The sequence below is a fragment of the Oncorhynchus keta genome, chromosome 2 (assembly GCF_023373465.1).
Source record: "Oncorhynchus keta strain PuntledgeMale-10-30-2019 chromosome 2, Oket_V2, whole genome shotgun sequence".
NCBI lineage: Eukaryota > Metazoa > Chordata > Actinopteri > Salmoniformes > Salmonidae > Oncorhynchus > Oncorhynchus keta.
This window is the reverse complement of record NC_068422.1, coordinates 1,654,527-1,677,662: the sequence shown is the minus strand read 5'-3', so window position 1 is coordinate 1,677,662 and position 23,136 is coordinate 1,654,527. Positions and strand designations below refer to the sequence as shown.

General features: G+C 43.3%; 1 protein-coding gene across 19 annotated transcripts in view; it reads right to left on the bottom strand.

Moving 5' to 3' along the window:
- The window catches only part of LOC118360900 (neurexin-1a-like), an 819,333-nt gene that overhangs the window by 37,687 nt on the left and 758,510 nt on the right, over positions 1–23,136 (bottom strand). For 11 of the 19 annotated variants that reach the window (XM_052470649.1, XM_052470697.1, XM_052470667.1 and 8 more), the window contains one exon: positions 12,267–12,354. In XM_052470649.1, coding sequence (XP_052326609.1) covers positions 12,267–12,354 — 88 coding nt within the window. The remainder of the gene's footprint in view (positions 1–12,266; positions 12,355–23,136) is intronic. The other 8 variants (XM_052470658.1, XM_052470702.1, XM_052470669.1 and 5 more) reach the window with 1 other exon arrangement.

Below are 23,136 nucleotides of genomic sequence, written 5' to 3'. Positions count from 1 at the left end.
GGTGACATATAAGGGATCATAGCTCTGACCTGGATTCATCTGGTAAGTCTATGTCATGGAAAGAGCACGTGTTACTAATGTTTTTTTAAACTCATTGTATGTGATCGTATACAAATATAAGCAAGGTTTGCAATGATTACATTTTAGTCAAATACATATACAAATAATTAATATTTTTATGTTTATAATATATATATGGGCTTCTTGCAGTCTACAAATTATTTGTGATTATGTTTCGGCCCCCCAAAAAAATTGGTCCTCGGCTGAATCTAGTCATCTCATTGCATTTTTTATTGACTGAGGTAAGCAGATCTCGCATGGGGATATGAGGAGTCTAGATGTATACAGCCTAGACTTTGAGATATGAATAATGGGTAATAAATACTTAGTATGTAGCCTAACAGACAGTCTGACAGAGTGCTGTGGAGTAGACATTAATTTATTGCTGGCTTTATTACTGCGTAAAGATCGATACAGAGAGAGCTACGGCCTTGAATTGGAAACTAACTGTTTTGCCTTGCGCTCAATCCCCTTAGCACTCAATCCACTCAATCCAGCACGTTAGGAAATCCCTCTATACTGAAGGGAAGCACTTGCTGTCTTTGACAAAGTTGGTAGATTCAATCCCAGGTTGTTTAATAGGATCATCATAAACATAGGAATTTGACCCACGATTTGTTGGAGAAATGTGGATGTATATGTTCAATATGCATTGTGGTTATGTAGCTTAAAGTAGTGCTGTCTAGCACATTTTACTGTGTCTATTTGTAAGATTACAAAACAAGCATTTAACTTCTTGAGGAATGTAGACATAGACAGGCAATGTGTTGTTTATTACCATATGAATAGATAGGGCAAGTTGTGTCAGCAAGCGATATTTCAAAGCCTCCTTCCCTAGCAGCTGTAGCAGGAAGTAAACAGAAAAATTCAATTTATTTACAATTCACTTACAGTACCTGGAATTGAGGGCAAGTCATAACCTTAAGAATGTATCTATTATGGCTGGTAAAGCAATCAGATTTTTTGGGGGCCAGGATATTTTATGTACAGTTTAACTCTGCAGAGTGATAGACTATCAGTACACACATCCTTGATCCTCAACTAAAAGGAGTTTGTTTGAAAAGAGTTGGCTTCATCACCAGTTGTGTTGTCTTAGAGAACAGTTACTGTTAAGATGGTGTTTGTTGGTTTGCTTTCCTGTGCCATGTGTGTGTGTTTGAAAAAGAGATAGAGACAGAGAGAGAGAGAGAAAGAGAGTGTGAGAGAGAGAGAGTGTGATAGAGAGAGTGTGTGTGAGAGCGATAGTAAGTGTGTGTGTGTGTGTGTGTGTGTGTGTGTGTGTGTGTGTGTGTGTGTGTGTGTGTGTGTGTGTGTGTGTGTGTGTGTGTGTGTGTGTGTGTGTGTGTGTGTGTGTGTGTGTGTGTGTGTGTGTGTGTGTGAGAGAGTGAGTGTGTGTGTGTCTAAAGATGTTACGTGTAAGGGGCGGCAGGGTAGCCTAGTGGTTAGAGCGTTGGACTAGTAACCGGAAGGTTGCGAGTTCAAACCCCCGAGCTGACGTTCTGCCCCTGAACAGGCAGTTAACCCACTGTTCCCAGGCCGTCATTGAAAATGAGAATGTGTTCTTAACTGACTTGCCTGGTTAAATAAAGATAAAATACATTTTAAAAAGTAATCAGCACCTGTACGTGACACAACAGGATACTAGTCCGACTGGCTGGCTGTTATGCATTTACAGGAATTAATGACACTTGGCACCTACCCACCAACCGGAGAGCATTTCATAAAAGCAATTAAACTAGCTCTACACACTCATGGGTTTTTAAAATGATGTTCTGGGATTCATCCAATGACATTGAGGAGTATACAACCTCAGTCACCGGCTTCATCAAGAAGTGCGTTGATGATGTCGTCCCCACAGTGACCGTAGCTCAGCAAGGCAAATGGTGGATACTTTGAAGAATCTAAACTCTAAAATATATTTGTTTGACACTTTTTTGGTTATTACATGATTCCATATGTCTTATTTCCTAGTTTTTATACCTTCACTATTATTCTACAATAGTAAAAATAGTAAAAATAAAGAAGAAGCCATGAATGAGTAGGTGTTCAAACCTTTGTGTCCTTTAGGTATAAATGATTCGGGAGACAGGCGCAGGAATGCGTAATAGGAACTTGTATTACGGCGTGCCGTGTAAAGGCACGGGGACGAAGACCAAACAAGCATGTAACAAAACACAGGGCAGGAACCCAAAACAGAAGAGCGACGAGTACCTCGAATAAATAACACATGCGCACAATGATTAACAGATGGGACAAGACCCGTAATCATCTGTGCAGGTACTCAAACGCACATTGTTATATACAAATACTAATCAGTGGGAATAGGGGACAGGTGTGCGTGATGAGAGTTCCAGAGGGATCCGTGACACTTTGACTGGAACAGTAAATAAAAAATTATTACAACATTGTCTTTGTCACTCAAAATATTTGTCATATGGTTCATCTTAAAAATCAAAATGGAAATGTAACATTTTACCAGAAAGCACCCTTAGACTGTGGGAAAAGGCCGCACTTGACTGTTGCACTTGAATCAATTCCCATGGTGAATCATTAAGCCCACTACGCTATAAACCACACACTATTTCATGCTGCTGCTCCAGTTTCAACTCTTCTGCCTTCAACCATGCTGGTCATTTATGAACATTTGAACATCTTGGTCACGTTCTGTTATAATCTCCACCCGGCACAGCCAGAAGAGGACTGGCCACCCCACATATGCTCTCTCTAATTCTCTCTTTCTTTCTCTCTCTCGGAGGACCTGAGCCCTAGGACCGTGCCCCAGGACTACCTGACATGATGGCTCCTTGCTGTCCCCAGTCCACCTGACTGTGCTGCTGCTCCAGTTTCAACTGTTCTGCCTTATTATTATTCGACCATGCTGGTCATTTATGAACATTTGAACATCTTGGTCATGTTCTGTTATAATCTCTACCCGGCACAGCCAGAAGAGGACTGGCCACCCCACATAGCCCGGTTCCTCTCTAGGTTTCTTCCTAGGTTTTGGCCTTTCTAGGTAGTTTTTCCTAGCCACCGTGCTTTTACACCTGCATTGTTTGCTGTTTGGGGTTTTAGGCTGGGTTTCTGTACAGCACTTTGAGATATCAGCTGATGTACGAAGGGCTATATAAATAAATTTGATTTGATTTGATTTGATATTTCAGAGACTTTGATATGGTTACAGTTGATATGGTGAAAACAATGTGTGGTGAGGCCGAGGCACAAAATTCACATCAGTACCTTTGTCAGATAACACAGCAAAACAAAGAATTTATGCTATAGATAGCAATCAAGAGGAGACTGACTGAAAGTCTTAAAAACTCCCCAGGTTATGCTCTCCAAATGGACTTTAGCTGTGAGGGCAGAGATGCCCATAGAATTGACTTTTGCTCGTTACATGTCGGGGGATGCAATTCACGAGGACATATTGTTCTGTCTCATGATTCCCGAGCATGACACGGCACAGGGGATGTTTAGTGCACTGCATGGCTATACTGACGAAAAAACAGATTCCCTGGGATCGAATGGTGAGCTTTTGCACAGATGGGGCTCCGTCTGTCACGAGACTGCAGCAGTGTTGTAAAGTACTTAAGTAAGTAAAAATACTTTAAAGTACTACTGAAGTAGTTTTTTGGAGTATCTTTACTTTGCTATTTATATGTTTGACAACGTTTACTTCACTACATTCCTAAAGAAAACTATGTACTTTCTTCTCCATACATGTTCCCCTGAAACCCAAAAATGACATTTCGAATGCTTAGCAGGACAGGGTAATTGTCTATTTCACACACTTATCAAGAGAACATCCCTGGTCATTCCTACTGCAGACTCACTAAACACATTTTGTTTGTAAATTATGTCTGAGTGTTGGAGCGTGCCCCTGGCTATTATAAATTAATAAAAATTAAAAGAAGATGGTGCTGTCTGGTTTGCTTAATATAAGGAATTTGAAATTATTCAAATTTTTACTTTTGGTACTTAAGTATATTTAAAACCAAATACTTTTAGACTAACTCCAGTAGGATTTTACTGGGTGACTTTCACTTTTACTTAAGTCATTTTCAAATAAGGTAACTTTACTTTTAGTCAAGTATGACAATTGGGTACTTTTTCTACCACTGGACGGCAGGTAGGCCTCTGCACTCTAGTTGGGAATGTATCTCCCTCTGCCACATGGACGCATTGTATGATACACCCACTGAGCTATAACAGATACACCGAGATCACTGGCGGCAAAGAGCTGAGCGCAGAACTTGGAGATATGCAGCTTGAACATTAAACTCGGTTGCGAACGCATTTTCACATAACTACATTTTCGCATAACTATGTGGAGATATGGGATCAAAGCATGACAATGTTCTATTTCACAGAGGCCTGGTGGTTGTCAAGGGGGAGCATTGGAAATATTTTTGAATTGAGTGAAACTGTTTTCATTCACAATAGATGTAAAAAACAGACTGTTGACTTTGTAATGAAATTACAATCTGTTTCCTTGCCTATGTAACAGACATATTTGGGAAACTGAATACAAGCATGCAGGGGAATCAGCTAAATCTATTGGACTGTGATCCTGGCTCAGTTGACATGCCGGTCAGTGAAATCGAACAGCTGATCGAGCTCTCTCGTTAGCAGGTCCTCAGTACATATTCGTCGCCAAACCCACTGGCTCCAGGTCATCTATAAGTCTTTGCTAGGTAAGTCTCCGCCTTATCTCAGCTCACTGGTCACCATAGCAACATCCACCCGTAGCACGCACTCAAGCAGGTTTATTTCACTGGTCATCCCCAAAGCCAACACTTCCTTTGACTGCCTTTCCTTCCAGGTCTCTGCTGCCAAAAATTGGAGACTTATATCTCCCTCACTAACTTTAAGCGTCAGCTGTAAGTGTAATGATCGTCGTCCTCCTCGTCTGAGGAGGAGTAGGAAATATCGGACCAATGCGCAGCATGGTACGTGTTCACGATGATTATTTGCCTGAACACTGAAATACAAAATAACAACGTGAATAAACTAAACGAACAAAACAGTCCCGTGTGGACAAAACACTGACACTGAAAAATAATCACCCACAAATCACAGGTGGGAAAAGGCTACCTAAGTATGATTCTCAATCAGAGACAATGAACGACACCTGCCTCTGATTGAGAACCATACCAGGCCAAACACATAACCACGACATAGAAAAAGGAACAAAGACTACCCACCGTAACTCACGCCCTGACCATACTAAAACAAAGACATAACAAAAGAACTAAGGTCAGAACGTTTACAGTAAGAGCAGCTTACTGATCGCTGCAACTGTACACAGCCCATCTGTAAATACTCCATCCAACCAACTACCTACCTCATCCCCATATTCGATTTTCTGCTCTTTTGCATACCAGTATTTCTACTTGCACATCGTCATCTGCCTATATATCACTCCAGTGTTAATTGCTAAATTGTAATTACTTCTCCACTATTTATTGCCTTACCTCTTCACGTCATTTGCACATATTGTATACAGATTTTTCTATGGTGTTATTGACTATACGTTTGCTTATCCCATGTGTAACTCTGTTGTTGTTTTTATCACACTGCTTTGCTTTATTTGGCCAGATCGCAGTTGTAAATGAGAACCTGTTCTCAACTGGCCTACCTGGTCACTAAATTCTGCAGACAACGCATTCATGGGTCACTATGGAGGAGTTTCTGACAAATGGAATACTGTGTCATCTACCTCCAAGCATTACAACTCATGGTACACTGATTCAATGCTCTTGTCTACAGTAAAAACAAATAGCAATCCAGGTTGGATGTGACAGGAGAGATGAGGTGCGCACTGTCGACCACGCCCCCTGTCTTTGAGAAGCTGACATGCATCAAGGACACCCATCTCATTTGTGGAGGTGAGATATGAGACATTATGTAGGACTAATTTACAATTGACTTAGTAGGCCCACATTAAAGTAAGCGATGCGGAGTTGAGAAGGCAATCACAAATACTGTTACAATGTTTTGCAATTGACTGCCGTAGCCCAATTAAAAAAGCTAACAGATGCAAGTATTGCATTGTTTAAATTGCAATACTTGACTGAGGGATCTTACATACAGTGGGGCAAAAAAATATTTAGTCAGCCACCAATTGTGCAAGTTCTCCCACTTAAAAAGATGAGAGAGGCCTGTAATTTTCATCATAGGTACACTTCAACTATGACAGACAAAATGAGAAGAAAAAACATCCAGAAATCACATTGTAGGATTTTTAATTCATTTATTTGCAAATTATGGTGGAAAATAAGTATTTGTTCACCTACAAACAAGCAAGATTTCTGGCTCTCACAGACCTGTAACTTCTCATTAAAGAGGCTCCTCTGTCCTCCCACTCGTTAACTGTATTAATGGCACCTTTTTGAACTTGTTATCAGTATAAAAGACACCTGTCCACAACCTCAAACAGTCACACTCCAAACTCCACTATGGCCAAGAACAAAGAGCTGTCAAAGGACACCAGAAACAAAATTGTAGACCTGCACCAGGCTGGGAAGACTGAATCTGCAATAGGTAAGCAGCTTGGTTTGAAGAAATCAACTGTGGGAGCAATTATTAGGAAATGGAAGACATACAAGACCAGTGATAATCTTCCTCGATCTGGGGCTCCACGCAAGGTCTCACCCCGTGGGGTCAAAATGATCACAAGAACGGAGAGCAAAAATCCCAGAACCACACGGGGGGACCTAGTGAATGACCTGCAGAGAGCTGGGACCAAAGTAACAAAGCCTACCATCAGTAACACACTACGCCACCAGGAACTCAAATCCTGCAGTGCCAGACGTGTCCCCCTGCTTAAGCCAGTACATGTCCAGGCTTTGGGGCTGTTTTTCTGCAAAGGGACCAGGACGACTGATCCGTGTAAAGGAAAGAATGAATGGGGCCATGTATCGTGAGATTTTGAGTGAAAACCTCCTTCCATCAGCAAGGGCATTGAAGATGAAACGTGGCTGAGTCTGTCAGCATGACAATGATCCCAAACACACCGCCCAGGCAACGAAAGAGTGGCTTCATAAGAAGCATTTCATGGTCCTGGAGTGGCCTAGCCAGTCTCCAGATCTCAACCCCATGGAAAATCTTTGGAGGGAGTTGAAAGTCCATGTTGCCCAGCAACAGCCGCAAAACATCACTACTCTAGAGGAGATCTGCATGGAGGAATGGGCCAAAATACCAGCAACAGTGTGTGAAAACCTTGTGAAGACTAACAGAAAACGTTTGACCTCTGTCATTGCCAACAAAGGGTATATAACAAAGTATTGAGATAAACTTTTATTATTGACCAAATACTTATTTTCCACCATAATTTGCAAATAAATTCATAAAAAATCTTACAATGTGATTTTCTGGATTTGTTTTTCTCATTTTGTCTGTCTTAGTTGAAGTGTAGCTATGATGAAAATTACAGGCCTCTCTCATCTTTTTATCCTGTTGTAAACTACCCATCCCGGGTCCGGGATCGTTGTCATCATCTGACACTAATTAGCATAACGCAACGGACATAAATATTACTAGAAAACATTCCTATTCATGAAATCACAAGTGAAATATATTGAAACACAGCTTAGCCTTATGTTAATCACCCTGTCATCTCAGATTTTGAAAATATGCTTTACAGCCAAAGCAAGACAAGCATTTGTGTAAGTTTATCGATAGCCTAGCATAGCATTATGTCCAGCTAGCAGCAGGCGACCTTGTCACGAAAATCAGAAAAGCAATCAAATTAAATTGTTTACCTTTTTTTAGCTTCGGATGTTTTCTCTCAAAAGACTCCCAGTTAGATAGCAAATGTTCCTTTTCTCCCAAAATATTATTTTGTAGGCGAAATAGCTCTGTTTGTTCTTAACGTTTGGCTGAGAAATCAACCAGAAATTGCAGTTTTATTTTTAATTTTACTAGGCAAGTCAGTTAAGAACAAATTCATATTTTCAATGACGGCCTAGGTTAACTGCCTGTTCAGGGGCAGAACGACAGATTGTCAGCTCGGGGATTCGAACTTGCAACCTTTCGGTTACTAGTCCAAAGCTCTAACCACTAGGCTACCCTGCCGTTACGAAAACACTGAAAAATATTCCAAATTAGCTCCATAATATCGACAGAAACATGGCAAACGTTGTTTATAATCAATCCTCAGGGTGTTTTTCAAATATCTATTCGATAATATATCCACTGGGACAATTGGCTTTTCAGTAGGACCGAGAGGAAAAATGGCTACCTCTGTATTTTATGCAAGAATCACTCTAAGAGCCATCAGGTGACCACTTACGCAATATAGTCGCTTACGCTCATTCTTCAACATAAATGTGTGAAACTATATCAAAATGCTGTAGACACCTTTAGGCATACATAGAAAAAGGAATCTGGTTGATAGCCCATTCACTGCTCAATAGGGACGTATCGGAACGCAGAGCTTTCAAAACATAAGTCACTTCCGGATTGGATTTTTCTCAAGCTTTCGCCTGCAATATCAGTTCTGTTATACTCACAGACAATATTTTCAACAGTTTTGGAAACTTTAGAGTGTTTCCTATCCTAAACTGTCAATTATATGCATATTCTAGCATCTTGTCCTGACAAAATAGTCAGTTTACTTTGGGAACGTTATTTTTCCAAAAATGAAAATACTGCCCCCTAGTTACAATACTTTTTTAAGTGGGAGAACTTGCACAATTGGTGGCTGACTAAATACTTTTTTGCCCCACTGTATGTTGTATGTATGGGAGACAAAGGACGTGTTAGTCATTTACAAATCATGTCAACCTCTATTATTTCCCACAGAGTGAGTCCATGTAAATTTGATGTGGTTATTTAAGCCAAATTTGACTCCTGAATTAATTTAGATTGTTTAGACAAAAGGGCTGAATACTTATGCAACGACTATGTTTTAGGTCAATCGTAAAAACAAATAAATCTACATTGTCTTCCACGTTGATATTAGAGAATTTTGTGTATATTGTTGACAAAAAAATGAAATTATTTTTTTAACACAATTAAAAGTGAATAAATCCAAGGAGTGTTACATTTTTTACAAGGTACGGTATATCGTGTGAGGCAAGGTTGTGGTTCGAGTCCATTTAAATTCCGCCAATTTAAAAAGTAGATTGGAACTCCCAGAATTTAAATGGAATTGACCCACATCCTGTTGTGAAGGTAACTCACACGTTGAGGTAATTAGACAAAATACTGTCATGAGTTACACACAAAAATACTTGTGGACCACTGCCTTTACTATAGCTTTACCACAGTGTGCTAGTTAATTGGTGCGCAGTGGAGTGGACTGACAGACTGTGATACAAAAGACTTAAATACATTTTTACAGTAACTACAGTGTCTTAAAAACCTTGATGGTGGACTGACCATGAGAGTGATTGTGACACACAGAGACACTGACTGTCAGACTGGCGGTACGGTGAGAGAATGACTGACTGACTGGCAGGCAGTATGGTGAGAGATTGACTGACTGTCGGTACGGTGAGAGACGGACTGACTGGAGGTATGGTGAGAGACTGACTGACTGACTGACTGGCGGGCGTTACGGTGAGAGACTGACTACTGACTGACTGGCAGGCGGTACGGTGAGAGACTGACTGACTGGCGGTATGGTGAGAGACTGGCTGACAGTACGGTGAGAGACTGTCTGACTGACTTGCGGTACGGTGAGAGACTGGCTGACTGACTGGCGGTACGGTGAGACAATGACTGACTAGCGGGCCGTATGGTGAGAGACTGACTGACTGATGGTACGGTGAGAGACTGACTAATGACTGATTGGCGGGTGGTATGGTGAGAGACTGACTGACTGACTGACTGACTGATGGTACAGTGGGAGACTGACTGACTAACTGGAGGTACAGTGAGAGACTGACTGACTGACTGACTGGTGGTATGGTGAGAGACTGACTGACTGACTGACTGATGGTACAGTGGGAGACTGACTGACTGACAAACTGGAGGTACAGTGAGAGGCTGACTGACTGGCGGTATGGTGAGAGACTGACTGGCGGTACGGTGAGAGACTGACTGACTGACTTGCGGTACAGCGAGAGACTTACTGGCGGTATGGTGAGAGACTGACTTACTGGTGGTATGGTTAGAGACTGACTGACTGGCAGTACGGTGAGAGACTGACTGACTGGCTGGTGGTACGGTGAGAGACTGACTGACTGGCGGGCCGTATGGTGAGAGACTGACTGACTGACTGACTGGCGGTACGGTGAAGACTGACTACTGACTGACTGGCAGGCGGTACAGTGAGAGACTGACTGACTGACTGACTGTACTGGCAGTACTGTGACTGACTACTGACTGACTGACTGGCAGGCGGTACGGTGAGAAACTAACTGACTGACTGGTGGTACGGTGAGAGACTGACTTCTGACTGACTGGCAGGCGGTACGGTGATAGACTGACTGACTGACTCGTGGTACGGTGAGAGACTGACTACTGACTGACTGGCAGGCGGTACGGTGAGAGACTGACTGACTTGCGGTACAGCGAGAGACTTACTGGCGGTATGGTGAGAGACTGACTTACTGGCGGTATGGTGAGAGACTGACTGACTGGCGGTACGGTGAGAGACTGACTGACTGGCGGGCCGTATGGTGAGAGACTGACTGACTGACTGGCGGTACGGTGAAGACTGACTACTGACTGACTGGCAGGCGGTACAGTGAGAGACTGACTGACTGACTGGCAGTACTGTGAGAGACTGACTACTGACTGACTGACTGGCAGGCGGTACGGTGAGAAACTAACTGACTGACTGGCGGTACGGTGAGAGACTGACTACTGACTGACTGGCAGGCGGTACGGTGATAGACTGACTGACTGACTCGTGGTACGGTGAGAGACTGACTACTGACTGACTGGCAGGCGGTACGGTGAGAGACTGACTGACTTGCGGTACAGCGAGAGACTTACTGGCGGTATGGTGAGAGACTGACTTACTGGCGGTATGGTGAGAGACTGACTGACTGGCGGTACGGTGAGAGACTGACTGACTGGCGGTACGGTGAGAGACTGACTGACTGACTTGCGGTACAGCGAGAGACTTACTGGCGGTATGGTGAGAGACTGACTTACTGGCGGTATGGTGAGAGACTGACTGACTGGTGGTACGGTGAGAGACTGACTGACTGGCGGGCCGTATGGTGAGAGACTGACTGACTGACTGGCGGTACGGTGAAGACTGACTACTGACTGACTGGCAGGCGGTACAGTGAGAGACTGACTGACTGGCTGACTGGCGGTACTGTGAGAGACTGACTACTGACTGACTGGCAGGCGGTACGGTGAGAAACTAACTGACTGACTGGCGGTACGGTGAAGACTGACTACTGACTGACTGGCAGGCGGTACAGTGAGAGACTGACTGACTGACTGACTGATGGTACAGTGGGAGACTGACTGACTAACTGGAGGTACAGTGAGAGACTGACTGACTGACTGACTGGTGGTATGGTGAGAGACTGACTGACTGACTGACTGATGGTACAGTGGGAGACTGACTGACTGACAAACTGGAGGTACAGTGAGAGGCTGACTGACTGACTGACTGATGGTACAGTGGGAGACTGACTGACTGACAAACTGGAGGTACAGTGAGAGGCTGACTGACTGGCGGTATGGTGAGCTGACTGGCGGTACGGTGAGAGACTGACTGACTGACTTGCGGTACAGCGAGAGACTTACTGGCGGTATGGTGAGAGACTGACTTACTGGTGGTATGGTTAGAGACTGACTGACTGGCAGTACGGTGAGAGACTGACTGACTGGCTGGTGGTACGGTGAGAGACTGACTGACTGGCGGGCCGTATGGTGAGAGACTGACTGACTGACTGACTGGCGGTACGGTGAAGACTGACTACTGACTGACTGGCAGGCGGTACAGTGAGAGACTGACTGACTGACTGGCAGTACTGTGAGAGACTGACTACTGACTGACTGACTGGCAGGCGGTACGGTGAGAAACTAACTGACTGACTGGCGGTATGGTGAGAGACTGACTACTGACTGACTGGCAGGCGGTACGGTGATAGACTGACTAACTGACTCGTGGTACGGTGAGAGACTGACTACTGACTGACTGGCAGGCGGTACGGTGAGAGACTGACTGACTGGCGGTACGGTGAGAGACTGACAGCGACACCCAGAGACAGAAGGAATAAAAAGAGATGACTAACCTAACCCACCTGAGCTCGGCTCACAGGGATCAATGTCCTCGTCATCGCTTGGACACTCCGCAGATGCCACCGGCAGATCGTCCGTCGTCTGGAGGGAGCAGAGAGAAAAAGAGAGGGTTAGGAATGAGAGCAGGGTAAACAAACAGCAGAAAAATGAAGAACCCCAGTCAACCAGGTCATGAAGTGTTTTCACCATCCAGCAGATGATACCATAGCAATTAAGCTATTAGATAAATTCATGGATGCTAGCTGCTCTTGTAGACTTCAGTCATTGCGCAAAAAGTAGTTTACATTGGCTGCGAAACTACCTCTAATTTCCTTTATACTGGAGACATACAAATGGTATCAACGAGTTCATCTGACTCTGGTTAAGTAGGAAATAGATTAATATCGCACTCTCTTTAAGGCCCAGACACCCAGGCACTGAAACTGTTTCTACCCACCTGCATTGAGGATACTGAATAGCTGACTGAATATAAGAGAGAGAGAGAGAGAGAGAGAGAGAGAGAGAGAGAGAGAGAGAGAGAGAGAGAGAGAGAGAGGCAGTTTAACAGTTAACTGAGAAAAATTGTTGTTCCAATCCACACCTCCAAGCCCATCACACTATCAATCCTGGAATCTAAACGGTTTGAATGAACAAATCCGGAGAGAATGACAGATTGGAATGGAATCATGGAAACTCATACTGCTTAGCTGGGGGATTTATCTGTCAAATACAGTTGTAGTCGGCTAACGGCCACAAATACCAGCTGCTACTGCTGCCTCTGTTTTCCAGGCGACACTATTGTCCTTACAGAAATTAGATTTGATTATCGAGGAACAATAGAGGGTAAAGTTCACAGCGCTTACTGTCAACTCAAACTAAGCTCATACTAAGGCACAGCCAGTGTGCGGAAACAACAAATAGCCCTCCAAGGGATTGTTTAGTGCCATCACCAAACACCACTGACATTAAGAGGGATTGTTTAGTGCCATCACCAAACACCACTGACATTAAGAGGGATTGTTTAGTGCCATCACCAAACACCACTGACATTTAGAGGGATTGTTTAGTGCCATCACCAAACACCACTGACATTTAGAGGGATTGTTTAGTGCCATCACCAAACACCACTGACATTAAGAGGGATTGTTTAGTGCCATCACCAAACACCACTGACATTAAGAGGGATTGTTTAGTGCCATCACCAAACACCACTGACATTTAGAGGGATTGTTTAGTGCCATCACCAAACACCACTGACATTAAGAGGGATTGTTTAGTGCCATCACCAAACACCACTGACATTAAGAGGGATTGTTTAGTGCCATCACCAAACACCACTGACATTAAGAGGGATTGTTTAGTGCCATCACCAAACACCACTGACATTTAGAGGGATTGTTTAGTGCCATCACCAAACACCACTGACATTAAGAGGGATTGTTTAGTGCCATCACCAAACACCACCGACATTAAGAGGGATTGTTTAGTGCCATCACCAAACACCACTGACATTTAGAGGGATTGTTTAGTGCCATCACCAAACACCACTGACATTTAGAGGGATTGTTTAGTGCCATCACCAAACACCACTGACATTAAGAGGGATTGTTTAGTGCCATCACCAAACACCACTGACATTAAGAGGGATTGTTTAGTGCCATCACCAAACACCACTGACATTAAGAGGGATTGTTTAGTGCCATCACCAAACACCACTGAGATTAAGAGGGATTGTTTAGTGCCATCACCAAACACCACTGACATTAAGAGGGATTGTTTAGTGCCATCACCAAACACCACTGACATTTAGAGGGATTGTTTAGTGCCATCACCAAACACCACTGACATTAAGAGGGATTGTTTAGTGCCATCACCAAACACCACTGAGATTAAGAGGGATTGTTTAGTGCCATCACCAAACACCACTGACATTTAGAGGGATTGTTTAGTGCCATCACCAAACACCACTGACATTTAGAGGGATTGTTTAGTGCCATCACCAAACACCACTGACATTTAGAGGGATTGTTTAGTGCCATCAAACACCACTGACATTTAGAGGGATTGTTTAGTGCCATCACCAAACACCACTGACATTTAGAGGGATTGTTTAGTGCCATCACCAAACACCACTGACATTTAGAGGGATTGTTTAGTGCCATCACCAAACACCACTGACATTTAGAGGGATTGTTTAGTGCCATCACCAAACACCACTGACATTAAGAGGGATTGTTTAGTGCCATCAAACACCACTGACATTTAGAGGGATTGTTTAGTGCCATCAAACACCACTGACATTTAGAGGGATTGTTTCGTGCCATCAAACACCACTGACATTTAGAGGGATTGTTTAGTGCCATCAAACACCACTGACATTTAGAGGGATTGTTTAGTGCCATCAAACACCACTGACATTTAGACTGCTGGCAGATAGAAACAAAAATATTGGAAAGCCCAAAGAGCAGACCTGTGATAGAAAGTCTTCATTATATATTTTGATTATGCATTGATTATGCAAGAGTGGGCTGCCATCAGTCAGGATGTGGCCCAGAAGTTAATTAACAGCATGCCAGGGTGGATTACAGAGGTCTTGAAAAAGACGGGTCAACACTGCAAATATTGACTCTTTGCATCAACTTCATGTTGTTGTCAATAAAAGCCTTTGACATTTATGAAATGCTTGTAATTATACTTCAGTATTTCATAGTAACATCTGACTAAAATATCTAAAGACAATGACACAGCAAACTTTGTGGAAATTAATATTTGTGTCATTCTCAAAACCTTTGGCCACGACTGTATGTTCAACCATCGTGACTTAGCCATCCCACACACACAACGTCCCACAGCGTAAGTCCCACACCAATGGAGGCTGCTGAGGGGAAGACGACTCATAATAATGGCTGGAATGGAAAGGAATGGCTGGAATGAAAACCATTTGTTTAATACCATTCACCATTCATTATGAGTCGTCCTCCGCTCAGCAGCCTCCACTGTCCCACACCCAAGGTCCCACACCATCTGGAGGGTTTTTGATTTCGCTACATCTGTGTTTGGTGGTTTATTTGTCTAATGTCATCCATAACATTTCTAACATTATCATGACCTTCAAGTAGCTAGCAGACCTGGTCAGAGGTTTGTGGCAGAGAGAGAAAGTAGAGGCTTGGTTTGTTTTTTGTTTTTTTTGGTACATCTGTGCTCGGTGAGGCTCATTGAGGCCTGCCTGGGGAAGCCGTCCAAATGTAAATTTAATTTGCTGTGCATGAGTCTGATATACAGTGTCGGCCCAGTGTCAGCCCGGCCAGATGGCAGAGCCCGGCGGATTCATGGATTGCCAAATCCATCACCGAGCCGACGTGATTTGTTTTTCTGGCGGGGGATCCTGCCACTCCCCCTTCTGCAGCTACACAGAGGAGGCACCAACAGACAGACAGGCAAGACGTATGAACGGCGATCAATACATCTCCCTCCATCTTTCGGTCTGTTCTCCTACATAATGCCCAATATGAGGATGATCGTCTACACTGTACTTCATGGCTTTACAACCAGAATAGGCTGTGATATTGTATGTTCAGTAAAAAACATATTTCAGTTCCAATCTCAAGGAGTGAAATCAGCCAGTGATGCTTCTGAAAATAGAGTATACAGTAGCTTTCCCTACCATATGACACATCTTTGACCCATCTTATCTAAATCGGCCTCACATAGATACAGTCCCTTCAGACAGTATACACATCCCTTGACTTTTTCCACTTTGTTAGTGGCTTAACTGTGATTTGTGTCACTGGCTTACACACTACCCCATAATGTAAAAGTGGAATTGTTTGTTTTAAAATGTTTACAAATTAAAACAAACATGAAAAGCTTAAATGTCTTGTCAACTTATTCAATCCCTTTGTTATGGCAAGCCTAAATAAATTCAGGAGTAAAAATGTACTTCAGGATTTTGACAAGAGGCCCTTTATTAACTAGCGTTGGAAGTCTATGGATATGTTATAGCATGCTAGCAGATACCCATAGACTTCCAGCCATTTCAATAATGCTAGTTAGCATCAGCTTGTGAAACTACCGCTAACTTCTTTCATGCTTCAGTTCATCTAACTCTGGGGAAGTAAATGAAGGGCCACATTGCCAAAATTGTGAAGTATCCCTTTAACAAATAACATACTAAGTTGTATGGACTCCCCCTGTGTGCAATAGTGTTTAACATGACTTTAGAATGACGACCTCATCTCTGAGCCCCAAACCTACAATTATCTGTAAGATCCCTTAGTCGAGCAGTGAGTTTCAAACACAAAGACCAGGGAGGTTTTCAAAAGCCTTGTGAAGAAGGACACGTTTGGGCAAGGTGAAGTTGTTAATGACACTTTGGATGGTGTGTTAACACTCAGTCACTACAAAGTGGTGGTAAGTGGTGGTAAGTGGTGGTAACTGGTGGAAAGTGGTGGTAACTAGTGGTAACTGGTGGTAACTGGTGGTAAGTGGTGGTAACTAGTGGTAACTGGTGGTAGCTGGTGGTAGCTGGTGTTAACTAGTGGTAAGTGGTGGTAGCTGGTGGTAACTGGTGGTAAGTGGTGGTAGCTGGTGGTAGCTGGTGTTAACTAGTGGTAAGTGGTGGTCACTGGTGGAAATTGGTGGTAGCTGGTGGTAACTGGTGGTAACTGGTGGTAACTAGTGGTAACTGGTGGTAGCTGGTGGTAGATGGTGTTAACTAGTGGTAAGCGGTGTTAGCTAGTGGTAGCTGGTGGTGACCGGTGGTAGCAAGTGGTAGCTGGTGGTAACTGGTGGTAATTGGTGGTAAGATACAGGCATCCTTTCTAACTCAGTTGCCAGAGAGGAAGGAAACCGCTCATGGGATTTCAGTGAGGCCAATGGTCACTTTAAAACAGTTAGTTTAGTGGCTGTGACAGGAGAAAACTGACATTGTACTTACTCCGCAAAACTAACCTCAATGACAGAGTGAAAAGAAGTTTGTACAGAATAAAATGCTGTTTGCAAAAAGGCACTTAAGTAAAACTGCAAAAATGTAGCAAATAAATGAACTATGTCCTGAAAACGTGCTACTGTATGTATTTGGCAAATCCAACATGTCACTAAGTACCACTTCATATTTTCAAGCATGGTTGTGGTTTTATCATGTTATGGGTACAGTGGTTCAAAGTATCATATTTTTTTATTGATCTGTAGTTCTCCACAACTTTGTCCCTGACCTGTTGGAGAGCTCATTGGTCTTCATTGTGCCGCTTCCTTGATGGTGCCCCTTGCTTAGTGGTGTGGCAGACTTGGGGCCTTTCAAAACAGGTATATATATACTGAGATCATGTGACACTTAGATTGCGCATACAGTAAGTAGGTGGACTTTATTTAACTAATTATATGACTACTGAAGGTAGTCATATGGGGCTTCATAGCAAACAGGGTGAATTCACATGCACGCACCCCTTTTCCCTTTTTTATTTTTTAGATTTTAACATTTTTTGAAATCCAAATAAAAATCCATTTCAATTACAGGTGGTAATGCAACAAAATAAGAAAAATGCCAAGGGGTGAATACTTTTGCAAAGCACTGTATGCTTGTCATCGACAAGGAATATGACTAAGGATAGGCAAAATCCTAGAGACAAAAATGGTCTGCTTTCCACCAGACACTGAAAGACAAACTGACAGCAGGAAAATAAGCTGGACAATAACCTAAAACAAGGCCAATATACACTAGAGTATAACGGCGTTCGTCTGTTGAAGGAGAGTCGGACCGAAATGCAGCGTGGTGGTTAGTCATGGTCTTTAATGAAACTAATAACGATACATGAAATAACTTAATATACAAAAAAACAACAAACGAAACGCGAAAACCTATTACAGCCTATCTGGTGAACACTAACACAGAGACAGGAACAATCACCCACAAAATACACAGTGAAACCCCGGCTACCTAACTACGGTTCCCAATCAGAGACAACGAGAATCACCTGACTCTGATTGAGAACCGCCTCAGGCAGCCAAACCTATGCTACACCCCTACTCAGCCGCAATCCCAATGCCTACAAACCCCCAATACGAAACACAACAAAATAAACCCATGTCACACCCTGGCCTGAACAAATAATTAAAGAAAACACAAAATACTAAGACCAAGGCGTGACATAGAGTTGCTTACCAAGACCAGATTGAATGTTCCTGAGTAGGCTAATTGTGACTTAAGTATGTTGGAAGATATATGGCAAGACTTGAAAATTGATTTCTAGCAATGATCAAGAACCAACTTGACAGAGCTTGAAGTTTTTTAAGAATAATATTCAAATGTTGTGCAATCCAGGTGTGCAAAGCTCTTAGAGACATATTGAGAAATATTCACAGCTGTAATCACTGCCAAAGGAGATTCTTACATGTATTGGTGTGTGAATAATTATGTACATTCAATATTTTTCAATTTCATCTTCAATAATTTTACAAAACATGTAAAGTGTTGCGTTTATGTTTCATGAGCTGAAATAAAAGATCCCAGAAATGTTCCATATGCACAAAAACCTCATTTATCTTAATTAAATGTTGTGCACCAATGGGCCTCCCGAGTGGTGCAGTGGTCACTAGAGATTCTGGGTTCGAGTCCAGGCTCTGTCACAGCCAGCCACAACCGGGAGACCCATGGGGCAGTGCACAATTGGCCCAGTGTCATCTGGGTAAGGGGAGGGTTTGGCTGGCAGGGATGTCCTTATCCCATCGCGCACTAGTGACTCCTTTTGCGGGCGGGGCGCAGTGCACACTGACAAGGTTGCCAGGTGCACGGTATTTCGTCCGACACATTAGTGTGGCTGGCTTCCGGGTTAACCTTTGCCTCTCCCGAGTCCGTACAGGAGTTGCAGTGATGAGACAAGACTGTAACTACCAATTGGCGAGGAAATGTTGGTGTTACAAAATACATTTTGCACCAATTTGTTTACATCCCTGTTAGTGAGCATTTCTCCTTTGCCAAGATAATCCATCCACCTGACGTATCAAGAAGCTGAATAAACAGCATGATCATTACACAGATGGACCTCCACGGGGGACATAAAAAGGCCACTCTAAAATGTGCAGTCTTCACCTGCGGGATATTCTGAGACCATCCAGATAGTTGAGAAAACTGAAGACTATTTATGTCTGTAATAAAGCTCTTCTGTGGTAAAAAAAAAAAAAACTCATTCTGATTGGCTGGGCCTGCCTCCCAAGTACTAGGGCCTGCCCAGTCATGTGAAATCCATATATTAGGGCCTAAAGAATTTATTTCAATTGACTGATTTACTGCAAGTCAGTAAAATCATTGAAATTGTTACATGTTGTGTTTATTTTTTAACTTTTTTAACTTTAACTTTATTTTTTATTTTTCAAGGGGCCTAGTGGTTAGAGCGTTGGACTAGTAACCGAAAGGTTGCAAGTTCGAATCCCTGAGCTGACAAATCTGTCGTTCTGCCCCTGAACAGGCAGTTAACCCACTGTTCCTAGGCCGTCATTGAAAATAAGAATTTGTTCTTAACTGACTTGCCTAGTAAAATAAAGGTTAATAAAAAAAAAGAACACAACTAACAAGACAACTAAATGAACTGTGAAGCTAACATGGCTAATGCAGACAGGCAACTAAAAATAGAATAAGAACCCACAAACTACCCAAGGAATATGGCTACCTAAATATCACCCAATCAGAGACAACAATAAACAGCTGCCTCTGATTGAGAACCAATCTCGGCAACCATAGACATATAAACGCCTAGACTTACAAAACCTCAAGACATGCAAACCCCCCTAGACAAAACAAAACAAACCACCCTCATTACACCCTGACCTAACCAAAATAATAAAGAAAACAAAGCTAACTAAGGTCAGGGCATGACACAAGCATAGATGCGGTAAATGTATCGATTGAACTCGGCCAAACAATGGAAATGCATTGGCAACACCAAAAACATGTTCTCCCATGGGGGAAAGATTCAGAATCTCCTCTTTTCCCCAATCAAAATTTGCCTACACTTAGGCTATTGTTTCTGTGTGTATTTCATACTATTTTGGGGTAAAAATCTCAATATAATGCTTGTATGGTTGTCAACCCCAACACATGTTATCTTCATTACACTTAAACATTTAAAAAAGGGATTAGAATTCAGACATTTTTTTCTAACCCTCAAAAGGACAATATCAAAAAGTTATTCAGAGAAAACAGCAAAATATACCCAAATCAGATTTTTATAAGAACATAGCGGGCCTGTTAGAAGACAAAAATCATGAAGGATTTGACGAATATCCAGTTTGCAATATCATATCATTTTTATGTGCACCAGTGACGGCGTCCTTGTTATTTCCCCCACTGTCTGCAGTCCATTGATCTCTTTACCACATGTATCAGAGGCGCCAGATAGTCCATTACTCTGTAGTGTTGGAGCAGGCAGGTAGTAGTCCATTACTCTGTAGTGTTGGAGCAGCCAGGTAGTAGTCCATTACTCTGTAGTGTTGGAGCAGCCAGGAAGTAGTCCATTACTCTGTAGTGTTGGAGCAGCCAGGAAGTAGTCCATTACTCTGTAGTGTTGGAGCAGCCAGGAAGTAGTCCATTACTCTGTAGTGTTGGAGCAGCCAGGAAGTAGTCCATTACTCTGTAGTGTTGGAGCAGGCAGGTAGTAGTCCATTACTCTGTAGTGTTGGAGCAGCCAGGTAGTAGTCCATTACTCTGTAGTGTTGGAGCAGCCAGGTAGTAGTCCATTACTCTGTAGTGTTGGAGCAGCCAGGTAGTAGTCCATTACTCTGTAGTGTTGGAGCAGCCAGGTAGTAGTCCATTACTCTGTAGTGTTGGAGCAGCCAGGAAGTAGTCCATTACTCTGTAGTGTTGGAGCAGGCAGGTAGTAGTCCATTACTCTGTAGTGTTGGAGCAGCCAGGTAGTAGTCCATTACTCTGTAGTGTTGGAGCAGCCAGGTAGTAGTCCATTACTCTGTAGTGTTGGAGCACCCAAGCATCCATTAATCTCTTCTTTTTCTAAAGTCCTGAAAGTAAGGCCTTGGGGCATGTAGGGGCTCGTTAATCTAGTGCTGCAGGCTAAAGTGCTGAAGGAAGCCATTTTCTATGGTAGTTTAGTGCGTTGTAGGTACTTTACAGATACACATCATTAATCTGATCTCAGCTAGACTTTGCTTGAAGAAGATGCAGAACATGTCCCAGACAATGTTGGCCAACCGTACAAGCAATCATACAAGATGTACCGAGGAAGGTTCAAGGTAACACTTTACTTGAAGCTAAAATCCTTATTTGGTCAAACTGCTATGTCCATTTGGGATATTACAACCAAGGAGTTACTGCAAACAACAAACACCATTATCTGTTTTCCTCTGACATCACAGGAGTAAGACATACAGTATGTGACAATAACTATGACAGGTGTTCAGCAGCATGCCAGTACTGGTGGTAGCCGGTGGTAACTCGTATTAACTGGTCGTAGCTAGTGGTAACTGGTAGAAGATGGTGGAAGCTGTTGGTAGCTGGTGGTAGTTGGTGGTAGCTGGTGGTAACTGGTGGTAACTGCTAGTAACTGGTGGAAGCTGGTGGTAACTGCTAGTAACTGGTGGTAGCTGCTAGTAACTGGTGGTAGCCGGTGGTAACTGGTGGTAACTGGTGGTAACTGCTAGTAACTGGTGGAAGCTGGTGGTAACTGCTAGTAACTGGTGGTAACTGCTAGTAACTGGTGGTAGCCGGTGGTAACTCGTATTAACTGGTCGTAGCTAGTGGTAACTGGTAGAAGATGGTGGAAGCTGTTGGTAGCTGGTGGTAGTTGGTGGTAGCTGGTGGTAACTGGTGGTAACTGCTAGTAACTGGTGGAAGCTGGTGCTAACTGCTAGTAACTGGTGGTAGCTGGTGGTAACTGCTAGTAACTGGTGGTAACTGCTAGTAACTGGTGGTAGCTGGTGGTAGCTCGTATTAACTGGTCGTAGCTAGTGGTAACTGGTAGAAGATGGTGGAAGCTGTTGGTAGCTGGTGGTAGTTGGTGGTAGCTGGTGGTAACTGGTGGTAACTGCTAGTAACTGGTGGAAGCTGGTGGTAACTGCTAGTAACTGGTGGTAGCTGGTGGTAACTGCTAGTAACTGGTGGTAACTGCTAGTAACTGGTGGTAGCTGGTGATAACTGGTGGTAACTGCTAGTAACTGGTGGTAGCTGGTGGTAGCTGGTGGTAACTGGTGGTAATTGTTTGTAGCTGGTGGTAACTGGTGATAGCTGGTGGTAAATGGTGGTAGGCAGTGGTAACTGGTGGTAAGTGGTGGTAAGTTGTGGTAGCTGGTGGCAACTGGTGTTAACTAGTGGTAAGTGGTGGTAACTGGTGGAAAGTGGTGGAAGCAGGTGGTAAGTGGTGTTAACTAGTGGTAAGTGGTGGTAGCTGGTGGTGACTGGTGGTAGCTAGTGGTAGCTGGTGGTAACTGGTGGTAAGTGGTGGTAAGTTGTGGTAAGTGGTGGTAGCAGGTGGTACCTGGTGGTAACTGGTGGTAACTGGTGGTAACTGGTGATAAGTGGTGGTAAGTGGTGTTAACTGGTGGTAACTGGTGGAAAGTGGTGGTAGCTGGTGGTACCTGGTGGTAACTAGTGGTAACTGGTGGTAAATGGTGGTAGCTGGTGGTAGCTGGTGTTAACTAGTGGTAAGTGGTGTTAGCTGGTGGTAGCTGGTGGTGACTGGTGGTAGCTAGTGGTAACTGGTGGTAAGTGGTGGTAACTAGTGGTAACTCGTGGTAAGTGGTGGTAGCTGGTGGTAGCTGGTGTTAACTAGTGGTAAGTGGTGGTAACTGGTGGAAAGTGGTGGTAGCTAGTGGTAACTGGTGGTGGCTAGTGGTAACTGGTGGTAAGTGGTGGTAAGTTGTGGTAGCTGATGGCAACTG